This window comes from Euwallacea fornicatus, chromosome 16 (assembly GCF_040115645.1).
Source record: "Euwallacea fornicatus isolate EFF26 chromosome 16, ASM4011564v1, whole genome shotgun sequence".
NCBI lineage: Eukaryota > Metazoa > Arthropoda > Insecta > Coleoptera > Curculionidae > Euwallacea > Euwallacea fornicatus.
Genome location: NC_089556.1, coordinates 3,295,477 through 3,311,916, shown reverse-complemented (window position 1 = coordinate 3,311,916; position 16,440 = coordinate 3,295,477). Strand labels below are relative to the sequence as shown.

The window sequence follows — 16,440 nt, the reverse complement described above, 5'->3', positions numbered from 1 at the left end:
CCATTCTGTCAGATTGCCTTGAATAGAGACCCTACTCGTATCTCCGAAACTTCCCAGATATTGTACACGCAACTAGCTTCAGCCAAGAAAGGCAATCATAGACGCTCGGTTATTTTGGTAAATAATGGAATCGTTAGAATAATATTTGCCACTCCAGGATAAGCAAGTAAGAAGGTTTGTGAAGGAGATAAACCTTCTGAAATGAGAGAGGAACTTAATATAACAAACAATAGCAGTAGTAGCCAAATTAGCTCTCGTGCCGGTAGGAGAAATAAAAGCTCTAATGCCTCTAGTGTGACTGTTAGGGGTGGTTTTTCCTCTCTTTAGGAAGTTGAATAGCGGTAGGAAATTAAGGTAGATTTCAAAAATATATATGTGTATATATGTGCATATATGTATATTTCGCGTACGTCACAAAATATGATTTTCTTTAACATCTGAAAGCTCAGACTCGAAAATTTCCTGGTAAATATTTTATAGATTTCACGCCCACGCTGTGTCCCATAAATATTCAACGCTACAATATTTCAATTCTGCTGTCTCATGTTTGCTTTTGACCTCCCGAATTTCCATAAATCCAAACGAGGCAGTCGAGAAATTACGGCCCCTCTTTTTGCCGGAAAAGTCCCCAATTAGGGGCGAGAAACTTCGGGAAATGGTCGCGAGTGCGCGTCGTTGCCCCAGAATTTGCGCCAACGCGGAAAATCCCAACTCTTTGAATTTTCCACCGAAGGGAAGATAATCAATATGGCCCAGTGTCGCCTCTGTGGTCTACTAACTTGCTTGTGTATGTGAAGACTTGATATTGGAAAATTTGATAAATCAGGTTGTATTCTACTGATTTAATTGGGAAAATCGGAGACGAACTTGTAAGAGAACTATGGGCTCGTTCCGTGCTTAACAGTCTTGCAAATTAAAGGTAAAACACGTACGATTTATAAAAGTTCATGTATGTATACGTAGGTGTGTGATTTTTAGATGTTGTGGTGTTATCCCTCATTAGTTCCAATTCAAATGCATTGGTTTGAAGTGGACGACATCAGGCTTTAAAGATGCATTTGCATTTTGAGAGGACCGTGAGTGCCCGAAGCGATTGCCCCGTTTTGTCCTTAACATGGATGGGAAAAGTGCCTGATGAGTTACCGGAGGTAAAATCTGTTTCCGAATTTAAATCAGCATGCTCGCACTCGAGTAACCACCATTTTCCGGATTATCCCATTTTTCGGTAACAACATACTGAACGATTTAAAACTGGGTTAAGAACACAATGCAATCAGTGCCTTGACAAGAAGTCCCTGCCTAAAGGATTATCATTAATTACTTTAGCAAATGAATCAATAATTATCTATTAGTAGCAATTAATAGACCTCCTACTGCTAGATACGAAATAACCCGTATCACCCTTTGCAAAGTAAATATCCTGCAAAGCTGTCCCCTTTTGAGTTAAATTATTGCTTCATTATCGCAGGTGGACGAGGGCCAATTATTGAACTGGAATTGTAATTTCCTCCTCTTGATTACTAGATATTGGTTTAGCTCGTCCAATCTATTAGACCACTGCAATGGAAACTTTGCTCAATTTGCGTTATGAGATTAGTTAATGCGTGGCCATGAGAGGACATTAGAACTCATCTATGAGAGTGCAGAACGATGTAGGATACTAGAGAAGAACCAAGGACGAATACACCAAATTAGTGATAACTTTATCAATAAGATAGTTGCCACAAATAAAGACCGAGGAATTAATTAAGAGTCCGCCCTCATTGTGGTATTGACAATTCTTGCTTGCTTGCCAAACTTTGATTTTTTCCCGTAAATTGGCTTCAAACTTGTATTTACGTAGGCAAAATTGACAAACTTAAAAAAAATTCACGGTAGTAATAATTTTTAAGGTTTCAGTACACGCACAGACCGAATAGACTGAAAACTGATCTACATTAGCTGGGAATAAATTTAACTGGAGCACTATCTTGGTTGAAAATTTAGTTAAATTTGAAACTCGTTTTAATCCTATCTCGAGTGATGATTCGAAAATTTCAAGGAAAAAATGTGTGGAAGGCGAATTTCAAATATACAGATCAAACAGCCTAAAGTCTGCGTTACCAGATGAAACTGAGGGCACTAGGACATGCTTTTTTGCTAAAAAATTACAATTTTTCGAAAGTAGGGATTGCTCAATGAGAGGATGATTAGGAAATCTCATATTTCAACAATTCATAATAATTCATAGTAAAAGTCGTGATCATCTCGAATTTCAAATTTGTAGATTAAACAGACTAAATTTCGCTCTTTCAGATGGAATTAAGTTCAATTGAGTCAGTTTCTTAGTTGCTATTTCTCGAAAATTGAGATGAGTTCTGTAAGCACAGTTTGCGACATCTATTTCTGTTGAAAAGAAATGTTCCGTCGCTGGCTTTTAATAAACAAAATAGTGTGGACCGTCTTGAAATCGCAGGAAAATTTATGTGGTTCGGAAAAATCACAGGCGCACCAGGATATATTTTCCAAGATTCAAGTTCGTTATTTCAAGACGTTCAAGTTCACTCTCTCGCAACAGCAAGGTTAACATTCTTATATTTAACGATTTGAAAAAATTGGTTCCGCCACTGATTTTATTGAGTTCGCGTGCAGTTTTAATACCCTTGTAGTCACTAAATTTGTGCAAGTATGAGCCAAGTTCTGTCCAAAGGCCAACGGTGCATGATGTTAATCTTACAATTAACAAAGCTGCAGTCCACTAGTTCCTCCTCAAAGTAGTTTTAAGCCTGTTGAAATTTCAAAAAGAAATGACAATTTTTCGAAAAATTTGTCAGTTAGGCATTGCTGGGTTAAGCCTTTTCGCGTTTAAATTTAAGAAAAATCGGTACTATTTTTGCTTTGAAACCAGGAGCGTACGAATGGGGATACATATTTGAAACTTCTATAAAATTATTTTAAGCTAAAATACAAGCATGAAATTAATTCGACTGTAATGCTGTACTTATGAGACGGTTCAAGTACCAGTTCTCGCACTGAGTTTTTGGATGATAATTGTACTTGTAGGCCTAAAGGGAAGATATTTCGGGCCGTAGCGCATGGGGGCATCCTATACAGGGTGTTCCATTAGCGAAAACTTTCCACCAGGATTATTTTGGATAGATGCAAAAATATCATATAACGCCAATACACGTCGATTCTGTTTTCGCTGGGGGCACATTCTCTCTGTGAGGGTGCAACCAGCTTTGGAATTTTAAATGAGACCATGAGCCCAGTGACTTCTCATTCTAAAAGTAATAAAGCTCTCTTATATGTTAAAATAAACGTTGCTTCATGTATCTTCGAACATTTCCAAGAACTTTAGAGGTGATTATGCCACACTTGGCATTTTACGATATTTTTGCAATTAACCAAAATAACCATATTGGAAAATTTTCGTTGGAACACTCTGTATGTGCCTATATCTTACATCTCTATATCTCGGACAAACAATTGTGTCATCTTCAAATTTGTATTTTAGAGAATAGACTAAGCCTGTTCTATCACTCAAAACCACAATATTCTTAACAGTCTCAGCAAACTATTGTAGGTTTAGGCTTTGGCGACGCCCTTGTTTACCCATCTAGATAATATGGGTTAATAGGGGGCTTGAGGCGAAATTCCCTCGTAACATTAAGGCCGTTCCTGGAAATTTTATTCGAGAAACGTGCCTCTTCCATCGTAATTTGTTATGAAGAATGCAAAAGGTCCTATATATTTAAAACCCGTGTTCCAACGTTATGAGCTTCCCTGCAAGGTTTGTTTATTCATTTGCGGCGTTAGGATGAAGGATGGAAGCTAAACAGGAACAATTACTACCAAGAAGGATGGCTGGCAACTGGAAATGTAAGAGGAATCGTCGGGGTGACTTTCACCACTAGTCATTGCAAGAAGAACGTCGATTTTCCATTGAGAACCAATTATAACTTGCGTGGGCATAGATCGAACGTGAGCAAATTGACTCGTTGTGGTGGTGGCATGAGTTTGAAGTAGCTTTTCAGGTCATATTGGTGAAATGGAACGAGCCCTACCAAAAACTGGCATCCTGCGACAGCTCTGGAATAATCTTCGTCTGGATCAAATACGAGGGGAGATGGTCCATTGAGCTAATCAACGACCGCAACACTCCGGTCACAAATTTTTCTTGGTCGCATGACGGTCGCATGGCATTAATTTGCTATAAAGTAAAACATGCATCGCTATAGTTTTCAGCATTGTTCCTTAATACTTCATTCCCAGGACGGTTTCGTGCTGGTGGGCTCAGTGGCAGGCCAGCGCTACTGGTCCTCCATGCTAAATCTGGCCTCGACCATCACATGTGGAATATGGACTCCAGACGACCAACAAGTCTACTTTGGCACTAATTCCGGCCAGATCATTGTAATGGACGTTGCAGGGGCCATGGTCTCTCAGGTGCAACTCATCGAGGACGTGGGTATTACGTCCATGGCATGGAGCTGTGAGAAGTTTAAAATGGAAGAAGGCGAAGACGAATGCTCTAGCTCAGGTACCATAAAAAGTAGGCGATTTTATTCAAAAGGTACTTACTACTGACAGGTGAAAATGTGCTGTGAAGTCGTCTTTTGTGATGTGTTAGCCTACCAGGAATATGTTATGATAGTTTGATTGATGTGTGGCTTTTTCTCCCTATGAAAGTTTTAGGAGTTGTTTTGGCGTTTTTAGGAGAGAAGAAGTTCATTCTGGCGGTCTCCCTGCAGAGCGGCTACATCTGTCTCCTTTCCACCTTTGATGACGTTGCCCCGATTCACATCAATACGGGCCTGCAAGGGCCCTTGTGCATGGAATGGAGTAACTCCAGGGAACTTCTGGCAGTAGCAGGAATCATCCTGAAATCTCCTACAGAAACGGAGTACACGAATATGCTGAAATTCTATACCGATAAAGGAGTGTTGCTATATCAGACTCAAATACCCGATACGCACGTGAGTAAAGTTTTCCTATGAGCTTCAGCAGGTACTTTAGTGAGGAAGTCTGCATTAAAAACTTCTTTGTATGATCTTTCAGGCTAAAGTATCAACGCTGACGTGGGGGCACAACGATAAACGCTTATTCCTGGCCACAGGGACGCAAATTCATATTGCTTGGGTGGCAAAGAGAATTGCTTCCCTACAACTGTTATGTCGTCTACGCATCTATAATTTACTCTCTAATGAGGCGATGTTGAGTCTCTTGCCTCTACCTCTGAGACTTAGGAATATTATAGGAAACCTTTTTGCTCAAACTATTCGGGTAAGTCCTACAGGATGTAGTAAAATTGACCGATAGTGTGAAAGATGACCAGCGTTTGTAGGCGCGGAACGACCGAAAATGTATGTTTTATACAGGGCGTCCCATAGTTCCATAGACGTTTTCATTCAATTTTAGACCAATTTCAAGCAACAACCTTCCTTAAGAGATAATATTAAAATCTTAAAAAAATCAAAATACTTCCCATGAATTCTAGTGTTGTGTACCCGAGCCAACCGCCCTTAGGGAATTTGTGTCCAGACCTCCTTCTGGATCAGTAAGACTGCATTGTACCATGATTCGTCACGACGAGGACTGCAACATATCATCAGGCACCTGTTACACCCTGTATCTAGAATATCTGGGTGGTTTAGTGCCTCTGCTGAAAGGAAAGCGAACCAGCAAAATTAGACCGGAATTTGTGATATTCGACCCGCAAGCCGAAGGTATTCGGTAGTACCTAAATTAGATTTTACACTGAAAATTTGTGCGAAAGATTCACAGACTAATGCGGATTCGAAGAGCTCTTCAAGCTCTTCAACTGCTTTTGCTAGTGGAGGGTTCAGCGATACTTCTGAGTCTGAAAAGGAGGAAGGGGGCTATATGGCATCTCCCCGCATGCAGCGAAAGAAGAAGAGGAAGCATAAAAGCGAGAGGACCACTACATGGCACTATAGGACAGATTTAGAGGCGGAAAAGGATGATTTGAGCTATGTAGATACTTTACCAGAGGTTCGTCAATGTTTCTAATAAAAATCAATATTTTTTAACTAAGTTAATGCAGCAGGTGCGTCTCGTTGAAGTTACATCGAACATATGGGGTACAAAATTTAAAATCCATGGTCTAGCTTCGGTTGTTCCAGCAAACTTAGGCCAAGTCACGTATAAAACTTCGCTGCTGCATTTGCAGCCCCGCCAAATGACTTTAGGTATTTTAGTGGAAGTTTAGCCATGTTTTTGCGTTTCTTAAGAAACGTTGTTTTAGTCATAACAGAACTAAGGGATGATTTTCTCGTTGGTCCAGATCCGTCTTTCAATCCCAACCTGTTTAGTGAAGACGAGGAAGAGCAGGTGGTGCAGGAAAATAAGACTAAGTGTACTCGGTAAGTTTTCGATATTTCTAGAATTCAGAGTTGGTTTTGGCGCAGTTTAGGTATTTAATAGAAGGGCATATAGAAGGGCACATTTCCCGCGGAAAATAATACTTCCCGCAACTCATTTTTTAAACCAAAACCCTACTCTAGTAGTCCAGAAATTCCTAGGAACTCCCAAAAGCCTGATTGTCCCAAAATGCCGTGAACTGTGATCGCCAGCAATATCTAGCAGTATTAAATTCATTCTCAGGAAAGATCACATTCTTTGTTTCTCCTTAAAGGGGAAATATGGACAATTGTCCGCCGATAGCCCCTATGTCCCCAAGGACTAGTGCTCTCACCAGGCAGAAGTCATACTTGACACCTGAATCAGTGTGTAGCTACAGCAGCAGCATTGAATCCACCCGAGAAGAAAAATGTTTATTCGTGGAGATAGAAGATCGTGATCACGTCCGTCCTCAGAACTTGTTGCGTCCAACAAACAGCCAAAATTCTACGAGTTTTATTGGTCCATTGGGTAACAGGAGTCTTCTCTCATTGACCTTTTAGCTTACAGAAAGGTGATTGTTCCAGGAAAAACCAGCAGCCAAAATCAGAAACATGCCATCTCCCCTATTTGCTGCGAGGTGTCGGTTCCTGCCTTGCAATCGCCTAAAAACGCTGTGGCTCCTAGCGATATCATCTTTGATAGACCCTCGGCTCCTACCATTATTTCATACTCTTCGAATAGTACTGCTACGTTACAAGTTAGTTTTTTTGCAATTTGGGGCGGTGATGAGTTTTAGATGAATTTTCTGCTAGGTTAAGCCAAATTTCGATCAGCACACCAACAAAAACGATATTTCTGTGAGCTTTAATATAAACAATGGGGATCAGAAGCCGATAGCTCTGAGAAAGCAGGTCCAGGTACTTTGCGAGCCAAGTTCAAGTCAGGCGAATGTGAAGTTGGTGGGGAAGCGGGAAGATGATGGGGGGAAGGTGGCTGCCGTGGATGAGAAATGCAGTAAGTAGATGCAATTTTTGGAACAAAAAATTATAAGGAATAAACTCTAATTGCTGTTCAATGTTATGTCGCGGTTTGCGGGTTGATCCTGTAAACACGTGTGCAAATTGACGAAAACTGAATTTTTGAACTTATGAACTTATCTAGACAAGGGTATTCCGCTAAGGGGGCGAGGTCCTTATCTGCATACCGAGCATATTTTTGAAAAATATTCGAAGAAATTCAATGTAGGATATGGAATTCACTTAGAAACTGGGCCATTCTATTAGAAAAACTTTGCTTGACCCATGTATCACAATTTTAAGCCACCCTGTAGAATTCAAATTAGCTTGTTCGCGCTTACGAAACTTCTATGTGAAACTTTTTAAATTCGGCTGAATTAGTTGAATTGTCAATCTTTCAGGGTTCCCTCCGACATTCGTCTCTCCCGGAATAATGACCAGAAGTTGCAGTGTTGGTTATTTAGACATGGTCGACGCCCAAATGGTCCCTCCAAGCTTCCGATTGTCCTGTGTGAATCGCGGGGACAATCCCAATAAGAGGTTTGACCATTGAAGACTTTAATGACAAATTTTCATTTTCACTCTATTTCTCAGGTTAATTTTGGTTAATAACCACAAGGAGGCTAACCGGAAAAGGCACAGCCGTTTGCGACAGAGGCCAAAAATGAGCTGCGAGTTAAAAACCTTTGGGAAGTCAAAAAGTCTAGATTCCAGTGATATTTTTCATGGTTCCAGTAACAGTCCTAATTTCGTTTCGAAAGAGAAAAAGATTCCCGAACAAATCGAGCCCAATGATATGGAGAAGGTTTGCGTTGGAGAGAAGCCGCCTCAAGTGGAGGAGGATCTTAATGTAGCAAACAATAACAGTAGTAGCCAAATTAATAGCCCTAGTGTCAGTAGGAGGACTAAGAGCCCCAACAGCAATAGGATGACCGCTAGGGAGTTTTTTTCCTCCCCTTTAATGAGGAGGAGGAAAAAGCAAAACTCGACAAAAAGAGGTTGCAATCAATAATTGGTTTTAAAATTTTTTAAATTGTTTGTTTTAGGGAAACTGAAGGCTGATGATAACGACAGTAGTTCTGAATCAAACGGGGTTCCTATTCACACTCAAGCCTTAGTAAATTTAGAGAAACTTATCAATAGGTTAAGGGAAGACGATTCGAGCAGCAGATGCACGCCTCCTGGGTCTCCAAAACTTCCGAGAAGTTCACCCTCATCACCAGCTCCAGCCAAAAAAGGTCACCATTACTAAGAATCATAACAATTCTAAGTAGTATATACACGGTTGTCCACTTACACGCTCAATAATTTTGAGGAAACTAATAATAGGCCTCCACTTCTATTGGAATTTGGACAAGAGTTCATTATTTCTGTGTTCCATAGGTCTTAGACCCCAATCAGCATCGCCAATTCGTCGCAGAATTATGAATTCTCCATTTCTTCGAAGAAAATATAAGAACTGTCAGGAGAGTTCCGATGACGAAGTAAACGTCTCAGGAGACGAGATTTTCAACGGTACCAACTATAAAGACTTGGAGACGTTCCAGAAGTCCCAACTAAGGCAGAAGGTAGGAAGACTAGGAGGTTTGAACATATCTTCGAAAAAGGACGATTCAATTCAACTTTTTCAGTTAAAGAGGGGCAAGATTGAACCGAACGGAGGCAGCTGCTGCAATAATCAGAACATTGCGCAAAGGAGGGAGTTTGTAATGCACAATAAAGCTCCCATGTGGAATGAGAATAGTCAGGTATATCAGCTGGATTTTGGGGGTAGAGTCACTCAGGAATCAGCCAAAAACTTCCAGATTGAATTCAGAGGAAAGCAAGTGAGTTGGGGAAATTAAGAAAATAGTTACGGGACTTTTAGTGCAAAAGTGAACTCCTTGAGGTCGGGTCTGTTGGAATCGAAATATTGTAATGTCCAAAAGATGTTGTAGATCTTCGAAATACAGCCGATATTTTCTGAATTACGTTTCAAAATCTTGCAGTAGTTTTGTCTAGGTTCTGTTAAGAGTTTTTCTTTCAGGCTTTGAAACTTCAAAATTGATAGAAATAGATATTGTGTGATATATGTTACAAATTCCTTTAAAAATTAAGTTCTAAAATATTAAAAAGTATATCGACTATCCAGTTTAAAAATTCATTTTTTCTTGGACGAAGGAAAATTTAAATTTTCTTGTAAGAAATCGCCTTTGACGCTTTAAATCTTAAAAACTGCAAGAGATAGGCATTGAACATCCATTCCTTGGGGATTTCGCACTAGCACTGAGAGTTACTAATATTGAGAATTTCTAGCTAAATGATCGTAAATATTTCTTCTTGCGATTCTGTGCGGAAATATAAAATTTTCTTATAATTTCTAGGTGATGCAGTTTGGAAGAATAGACGGCAATGCCTATACCTTGGACTTCCAATATCCCTTCTCAGCATTGCAGGCCTTTGCAGTCGCTTTAGCCAACGTTACTCAGCGACTGAAATAGTTACCTGTGAGGTTTCATCGTCCCAACACAAGCTGTGGTTGTCGGGTAGGCGATTCTAGTCACTTTTGTCCCTATTGTCAGATGGCCAGAAGTCGGTTGCCATCTCTAACTTAGGGTCAATTTGTAGAAGTTGTCCTAACTTTATCGGAGTATACCTTCGCTTCCCGATAAACTTAGCACTAGAGAATAATTTGGACTTTAACCCGATTCAAACCTAAAGTTATTTTGATGATTCTCAACTTTGTCTTTCTCATAGGATCAGGAAAAGAGAGTATTGCTCCAGCAGATAGTTTTCATAGATATCGAGGATTCGCCCAATGCTCAATCTTTATTTAATGGTATGGGTGCCTGATAAGCTCAGCTAGACTTTGATTTATATGCCTTTAAGATCAATAATAATGCTGGCGATAATTTCCATGAAGCTTCTATGGGATTTATTCTCCTGGTAAACTTGCCAGGACTTCTTGATACTTATTGCAAAGGAAGGACTCGGCCCTAGAGTTTCTTGCATTGGCTACGATGCAAGAAACTTTTGGATCGAAATAGAAGACTCGACTTTTCAAATAGAGAGTTTTCAGCTTTTATCGGCAGATTTTAAAGGTATCAGTAAATTACGAATCTGATGGCTTAAAAGCTTTTGTCCATCGTTAAAAACTTCTATCAAATCCGGCCTTAAACAACTCAGAAGTTGAAATTACCTATATTCTCAAATCGATTTATTATATCGCCACACTTGCCAAAAAATGGATTGCATGATTGCATTGTTTGATTTCTGCGGTGTTTTAGTTAATTTAAGGAAGCTGGGCAATTTGTGCAATAGAATCTAAGTAAAACAATGATTATTGAAATATTTTTAAGTGAATTTTCGAATTTTATACGTAGCAATTAAAGCGAATTCCGTTTATTTCTTGATCACTAACAATTGTTGATACGTAGGACTAGAAGCAGTTTTTAAATAGACCTCGATATTGAAGAAGTTTGTACGCATCAGAGATTTATTTGTTGAATTTTAGTTGCATTATAGTTCCGTCTTCATTGTTTTTTTAATGGAAATATCCCGGGAATTGCCGCTTTAAAGCAGGTTTATAAGTCAACTATTAAATACAGGGCGATCATAAAAAATCTCACGGATGCGTTGACATAATAAAGACATGTCCCGGAAAAATTCATCGGTCGTTATCTATTTATCAAATGGTTGAGGATAAATGGCGAATGACTTATCTGGTCCCTTAAGTTAGGGCTTATGTTTACCGCGAGATTGTATTATTAATGATTACCCGGTATCGTAATATTTATAATAATAATACTGGGCAACAAGGGCTTTAGGGTCATCTCTCTGCACTAGAGGTAGCAAGCTCCGCATTGAAGTCATGCGGACTTGCATTTTTATTAATTTCGAGTCTTTTATTGAATGCGTCGTTGTATCTAGGCGAAAATTGCTATATGGTGTGAGTGTAAATTCCCAAACGATATTTTTGTACGGTTTTTATATTGCTTCGAAAGGTTCTGAACAAGTGAATCTGCAAGCTATTCCTGAAACCTAAAAAGGTTCAATTTCAACGTCGTCTATCATAGTTTGACGAACTCTAATGCACCTGTAAAGCCTGGATGGTCTGAAAAGCCCTATCCCCGTGGTTTCGTTACAAGAATAAAGTGTGGTAATTTAAAACAGAAACATTTAAAACGTGAGATAATAGGGGGATTAGCACTTACTTCATGTACTGCAGCTACAGGTACAGGAGGTCGATCTGGATCTTCCTACTTTACATGTTTTCAGCAACATAGTTTCCACTTCAAATATGATTTTTAAAAAATAACAAGGAATGGATGCCATAAAAAAGATTTTTGACATTGACAAGCTACAGGTATTTTACCGATCTGTAACATACGTTTATAACATTATTGTTCCCTCTCGTCCAGTAAATGTATGTTAGACAGAGAGGCAAACCTATGGCGCAATTCTGACTTATAGCTGTCAGCCTGAAAGAAAATAAATGTATCGTCGCCATTGTGTCAAGAAGGCCACTTAAGTAACCATGATAACTCAACTGTTATTTAAATATCCATCTCAAAAGTCAGAAAAGTTAACATCAAGCGGGATAATCAAGACTGATCAAGTAATGCAGCTTTCCAAAGAACTCAAAGAGATGTTGCAATTTGCTCTGGATTCAGTCAGCAAGATCTTCTACATAGGCTACGTGCCTTTCCTGCTTTACATGGGGTTCCGAAGGTGTCTGGATTCCGGATGTGGAGCTATTCACTTTTCCCATTTATTTTGGCATTATTAGCGTATATGTCTATAGAATAAACCAAAAGTACTATACACTATAAAAATTTTTAAAGCTTTTTTTCGGCGGAAAATTTGGGTGGTAGCACTGCCGTGGAGAGCCATTGTTTAATAGCGCCCGTAATGAAGCGTATGGTTCCAACAAGGACCATTTGTTCTTTTCTTTTATGCAAAATCCAATAAAATGTAGTGCACAAATTGGTGTAAGAACTAAGCTGTTCCCATTAAAGCCGAGGAATATAAAGAAATTTTTGAAGTTAAGGCCCTTTAGGTTTTGGTCAGGTTCGATGTAAAAAGGGAAACAGCTGTGGAACATTGGGTTCTCGGTCGGAAAAAACTTTTAAATCACTAAGTAATCCATATATGGCATTTTATGTGTGGAAAAAACAATGGAGTTTATTGCTATTGTGTTAACCCATAAAAAGTCATATGGATAGTTAAAAACATTTAAATTGTTTTTTTTAAGCAGAATGAAATTCCCCACACGGACTGAAGTCTAAGATGTATTTATCTATCTTTAGCGTGTCTGATCCACACTTGCCTTGATCGAGTATTTCGATCTATTATTCTTTCTATTTTAATCTTATTCTTCTTATACAATCTTATTATTCTTATCTATATTAATCTTCTTTTCGTTTTTTTAATATAAAAAACATATAATGAGACTTTCGGAAATAAAAAACCGAAACTTATTTATTAGATAATATGAATCAAACTCCAAATTGATTCATTAAATTAATCAAACGATTTTGAGTAAAAAAAGATAAAAATGTGCTACAAACCAAAACAAACCTAAAACTTGTTGCCCAGCGTGAGAATGCCACTTAATGTTGCACCTTTAGGCTAAAAATGAACGTTGTGTAGGTAACTCTATTTTCAGAAATATTTAAGATCGATTAAAAAGGGCTGATAGTATCTAAATCGTCTGTGGATTAAATGTTATAATTTATTATCGTAATGTAAATTTGTTACTGGTTCGTAAAACATTAATTTATATACGGTGGTTAACTATAATGATAAAATTGTTTCATTCAAGTTAATTTGAAACAATCCTCAATGTTAATAAAACGTAATTTTTGCTTATCTGCTCACTTATTCCTAATTCCTCCTCACCGGATGTATCGGATGGATCATGTGACTCAAATCGGGTGGATTTTTTTCAAAGGCACTAATTTCCTTCATACCAGCGTCAACTAAACTCCACAACTCTGGGTATTCCGTCTTATAGGTGGAATACCACTGCTTGACCAAGTGGTATGGGGAAATGTCGAAGTTTATGGCCTCCAAGCACATGGTGGCTGTTACCAGTTGGAAGTCTGCTATTGTGATTTTGTCTGCAAATTGAAGAAAATTATTTAAAAACTTACCGAAATTCTAAACACAAACCTGATGCTGCGTATTTGGTCCCGGTGTTCTCGAGGTAAGTATTGAAGTTTTCCAGGGCGATGTAAGTCTTTTTCAAGCTGAGCGGCGTTCTCTTGTAATCGAAGAATATTGGGGCCATCTAACCACCAAAAGCGAAAGATTATTCTTCATCAGAAAGATGCTGATTAATCTTCACTTACAACGTGTTCAGAAATGTATCTGTAGTAAGTAGAGAGGTTAAAGCAGAGTCTGTGATTAACCAGAGCCCTTTCTTTGACTTCTTTGGGGTAAAGAGTTTGATTTTTGGGGTACTTGTCTGCGAGATATTGGAGAATTGCGTTGCTGAAGCAAGTTTTAAGTCAGTTTTTCAGTTTAAGGGTATATTCTAATTACCTCTCTCCAAGAAGAAAACCATCATCATCGAGCACAGGTATTTCTTTTTGGGGATTCTTCTACGCATGAAATTACGACATTTATAAAAGAACCAAAGAGACGATGGTCTTACCTTTTCAAACTCCTTAGTCATGTGTTCTCCAATACCAAAATTTACGTTTACTAGTTGGTAATCGATTTCAAGGTATTTGAGGCATTGCTGCACTGCCAAAGAAGGTGGGCCGTCCGACACGGAATACAAAGTAATCGGCATACTGTTTTTTGCAAAACTGTAAACACAAATGACCAAACAGGCACAAAACACGACTGTTCTCGTCTCTTAATTAGTTTAATTACAGACTGAACCGAACATTATATTCGAAAGAGACCTTGCTTGCCCAGCAGCGGTACCACATTCCTGCGAATACTTTCATTTATTTAAGAATTATTGTTAACGTTAATATTTAGTTTGCTTTGAACCATTGCAGGACGAATGTGTTCTTGTGTGAACTAAATTTATAATTAAGAACGTAGGGTTCTGGCATTTATATTCAGGTCGTTGAGTTTCATTCATCTTCATTGGTTCTCGTACTATTCTAGATTGTACATTGTAGTCTTGTATATTTGCATTCAACGTTTTTTTTATCAATACATAATTTTTGTTTCAGGAAAAAATCTTCTGTAGTACTTTCGCCATTCTATCACTGTTAGAAAATTCAAGAATGATTTTCCTGAATAATGCATATTTTGTCGTAATTAGAAAGTCCAAGATGCACCACGTGTTAGCTATACACGAGATTGATGTGTAAACGTTAATATTAAAGATCTTAAACGCCCACTTTAGCTATCACAACTCAGACGCGTATCGTGAATATCGAAAATTATCAGATGTTTTTGCCGATTTTTGGATATCCTGTCATCGCTGGAAGGAGAATGTCTAAAGGCTTCTATTGAAGGCCTCGAACTTCTATTTTACCTGTGAAAATCGTCGACTTGCATTACATACGAGAAGAACCAGATGATTTCTCTCTTGATTTTCGAACATTCTGTCATCGCTAGAAAATTTAAGGCACGCCACTGCATTTAACGAGATCTAAGTCCAGAGATTCCTGTGAAACATATTAAATGAAAACTTGGACGCTCCGCGAAGCGGACTCTCAAAACAACACTATACATAATAATCCGACGCTTTTTTTCCGCCACCGCTAAAAAATTCAGCCTACGTCACTGTGCTTACACCAGATTGATAACCAAGGGTTCTAATTAAACATCCTGAATTTCGAGTTTACCCGTGAGAATTCAGAGACGTACAGAGGACTATTGCTAAGAGTTGTACATTTCCAATTTCCGTACGAAGGTTCAGAGGTGTAGGCAAGGGGTCGCAGGTGCTTTTGCAATCACGTACTTTTTTCCAACTATTAAATATTCTGCCGTTGCCAGCAGTGTCAAGGTACGTCACGGTGTCATGCAGGAGATCGATATTTAAAGATTTCGGCTGATTTCAATTTTCCTATGCACTTTCAGTGGCGCAGTGAAGGGGGTTCAAGAGCGAAAATATTGGATGTTTTCTTTTCTAGACTTCGATTTGTCTTTGGACGAAGGTCGGGGTATGTGCAGCCTTTATAGTCAAAGAGACTATTGGATATCTCCCATTCCATCTGTAATCATCGAGAGTAGTATATATTCGTGATACATCACTGAGTTGTGCACGGGAAAGATATCTAAAAGTTAACCCTATTGAAAATTTGAAACTTCCAATTTCCCTATGTAATCTCAGAGGCCTTGTAAAAGGGCTGGAAAGTGATTCGCAACCATAGTTTACAGCTGATGTAACTCATTGAAAGCTTAACTGATCCCGAGCAGGCACGTATTATTTGGTGCTTTGATTTTTCCCTTGCAAACTTGTTTTTCCAAGGTATTTTTCCTGGATTTCACGATCGTAAATTTCCAGCCAATGGAATTTTCGATGAAATTTGCCCAACAGCTTCGAATATCTTAAGTTATGTAGCAGTCAAGCCACTATGCGCCTCATTCTCTGGGGCGTTTTCCCATGATTTAAAAGTTCTCTAAGTACCGAGAGGTTCTCCTCCGACTCTCACTCGAACTTAGGGTACCACCATAGCCACAATATTTAGTAGGTATTTTTAAGGTAAATGCCATTACTTTTACATAAAAATGTGTAGAATTTCGCCCAATTTATGTAACGCTAATGTAGTAAATATTTGTTTCACTGATGCTCACCAGAGAGCTCTGGAATTTCAGTCTGGATAAATGTAAACTGGAGAGGAAACGCATTGTTAACCGGAACAAATAAATTTATCCAGACCGACTTTTGAAGAAAAACAAAAGTGTTTATTTCGGTTGAGTTAGCGTCAGTCGAAAGTAGATTTATTAACAGAATTATAGATTAATTGAATTATTAATATCATACACGGAAGGCGATGTACCATCAAAGTCCTGCGGAAGGGTTGTCATCGAAAACCTCAATCGAACAATAAAATATACCGAAACGTGTTATTCTAAGGCATAATAACAAATCGATCTCGTCTTCTGAATATCTAAAATTATCCGTAAA

General features: G+C 38.6%; 2 protein-coding genes and 1 long non-coding RNA gene across 6 annotated transcripts; 1 reads left to right on the top strand and 2 right to left on the bottom strand.

Annotated features, from left to right (window-relative positions):
• Positions 1-661: 661 nt before the first annotated feature.
• Positions 662-13,211, top strand: Tusp (WD40 superfamily protein Tusp). 3 transcript variants are annotated; one of them, XM_066290860.1, is made up of 20 exons: positions 662-919; positions 979-1,148; positions 3,799-3,963; positions 4,017-4,199; positions 4,255-4,522; positions 4,699-4,958; positions 5,041-5,265; positions 5,480-5,708; positions 5,759-5,994; positions 6,047-6,191; positions 6,248-6,365; positions 6,638-6,873; positions 6,930-7,102; positions 7,158-7,359; positions 7,763-7,901; positions 7,956-8,359; positions 8,408-8,599; positions 8,745-8,929; positions 8,999-9,187; positions 9,725-13,211. In XM_066290860.1, the coding sequence occupies exons 2-20, from the start codon at positions 1,053-1,055 to the stop codon at positions 9,839-9,841; spliced, it is 3,762 nt and encodes a 1,253-aa protein (XP_066146957.1). In that variant the 5' UTR covers positions 662-919; positions 979-1,052; the 3' UTR covers positions 9,842-13,211. The 3 variants fall into 3 exon arrangements, with proteins under 3 accessions (XP_066146957.1, XP_066146956.1, XP_066146955.1); XM_066290859.1 differs by having other exon boundaries at positions 663-919; positions 6,050-6,191; positions 8,993-9,187; XM_066290858.1 differs by having other exon boundaries at positions 663-919; positions 8,993-9,187.
• Positions 4,057-11,673, bottom strand: LOC136343880 (uncharacterized). Of its 2 annotated transcripts, XR_010732869.1 has the most exons (5): positions 11,555-11,673; positions 4,959-5,644; positions 4,564-4,872; positions 4,244-4,472; positions 4,057-4,192 (listed from the first exon to the last, which is right to left on the bottom strand). It is a non-coding gene; the product is annotated as an uncharacterized lncRNA (long non-coding RNA). The 2 variants fall into 2 exon arrangements; XR_010732868.1 differs by having other exon boundaries at positions 4,564-5,644.
• gfzf (GST-containing FLYWCH zinc-finger protein) lies at positions 13,055-14,267 on the bottom strand. Its single transcript, XM_066290861.1, has 5 exons — positions 13,999-14,267; positions 13,887-13,945; positions 13,694-13,835; positions 13,515-13,632; positions 13,055-13,462 (listed from the first exon to the last, which is right to left on the bottom strand). The coding sequence occupies exons 1-5, from the start codon at positions 14,137-14,139 to the stop codon at positions 13,227-13,229; spliced, it is 696 nt and encodes a 231-aa protein (XP_066146958.1). The 5' UTR covers positions 14,140-14,267; the 3' UTR covers positions 13,055-13,226.
• Positions 14,268-16,440: the final 2,173 nt, after the last annotated feature.

What these genes read in the sequence shown, in the direction of transcription:
- Tusp (XM_066290858.1), top strand. Translation starts at nt 1,053, where the DNA reads ATGCATTTGCATTTTGAGAGGACCGTGAGTGCCCGAAGCGATTGCCCC. An exon ending in AGACGAATGCTCTAGCTCAG is followed by an intron (nt 4,523 to 4,698) that starts GTACCATAAAAA and finishes TGGCGTTTTTAG; the next exon opens with GAGAGAAGAAGTTCATTCTG. An exon ending in ATGTAGATACTTTACCAGAG is followed by an intron (nt 5,995 to 6,046) that starts GTTCGTCAATGT and finishes AAGTTAATGCAG; the next exon opens with CAGGTGCGTCTCGTTGAAGT.
- gfzf (XM_066290861.1), bottom strand. Translation starts at nt 14,139, where the DNA reads ATGCCGATTACTTTGTATTCCGTGTCGGACGGCCCACCTTCTTTGGCA. An exon ending in GATACATTTCTGAACACGTT is followed by an intron (nt 13,633 to 13,693) that starts GTAAGTGAAGAT and finishes TTTGGTGGTTAG; the next exon opens with ATGGCCCCAATATTCTTCGA. An exon ending in GACCAAATACGCAGCATCAG is followed by an intron (nt 13,463 to 13,514) that starts GTTTGTGTTTAG and finishes TTCAATTTGCAG; the next exon opens with ACAAAATCACAATAGCAGAC.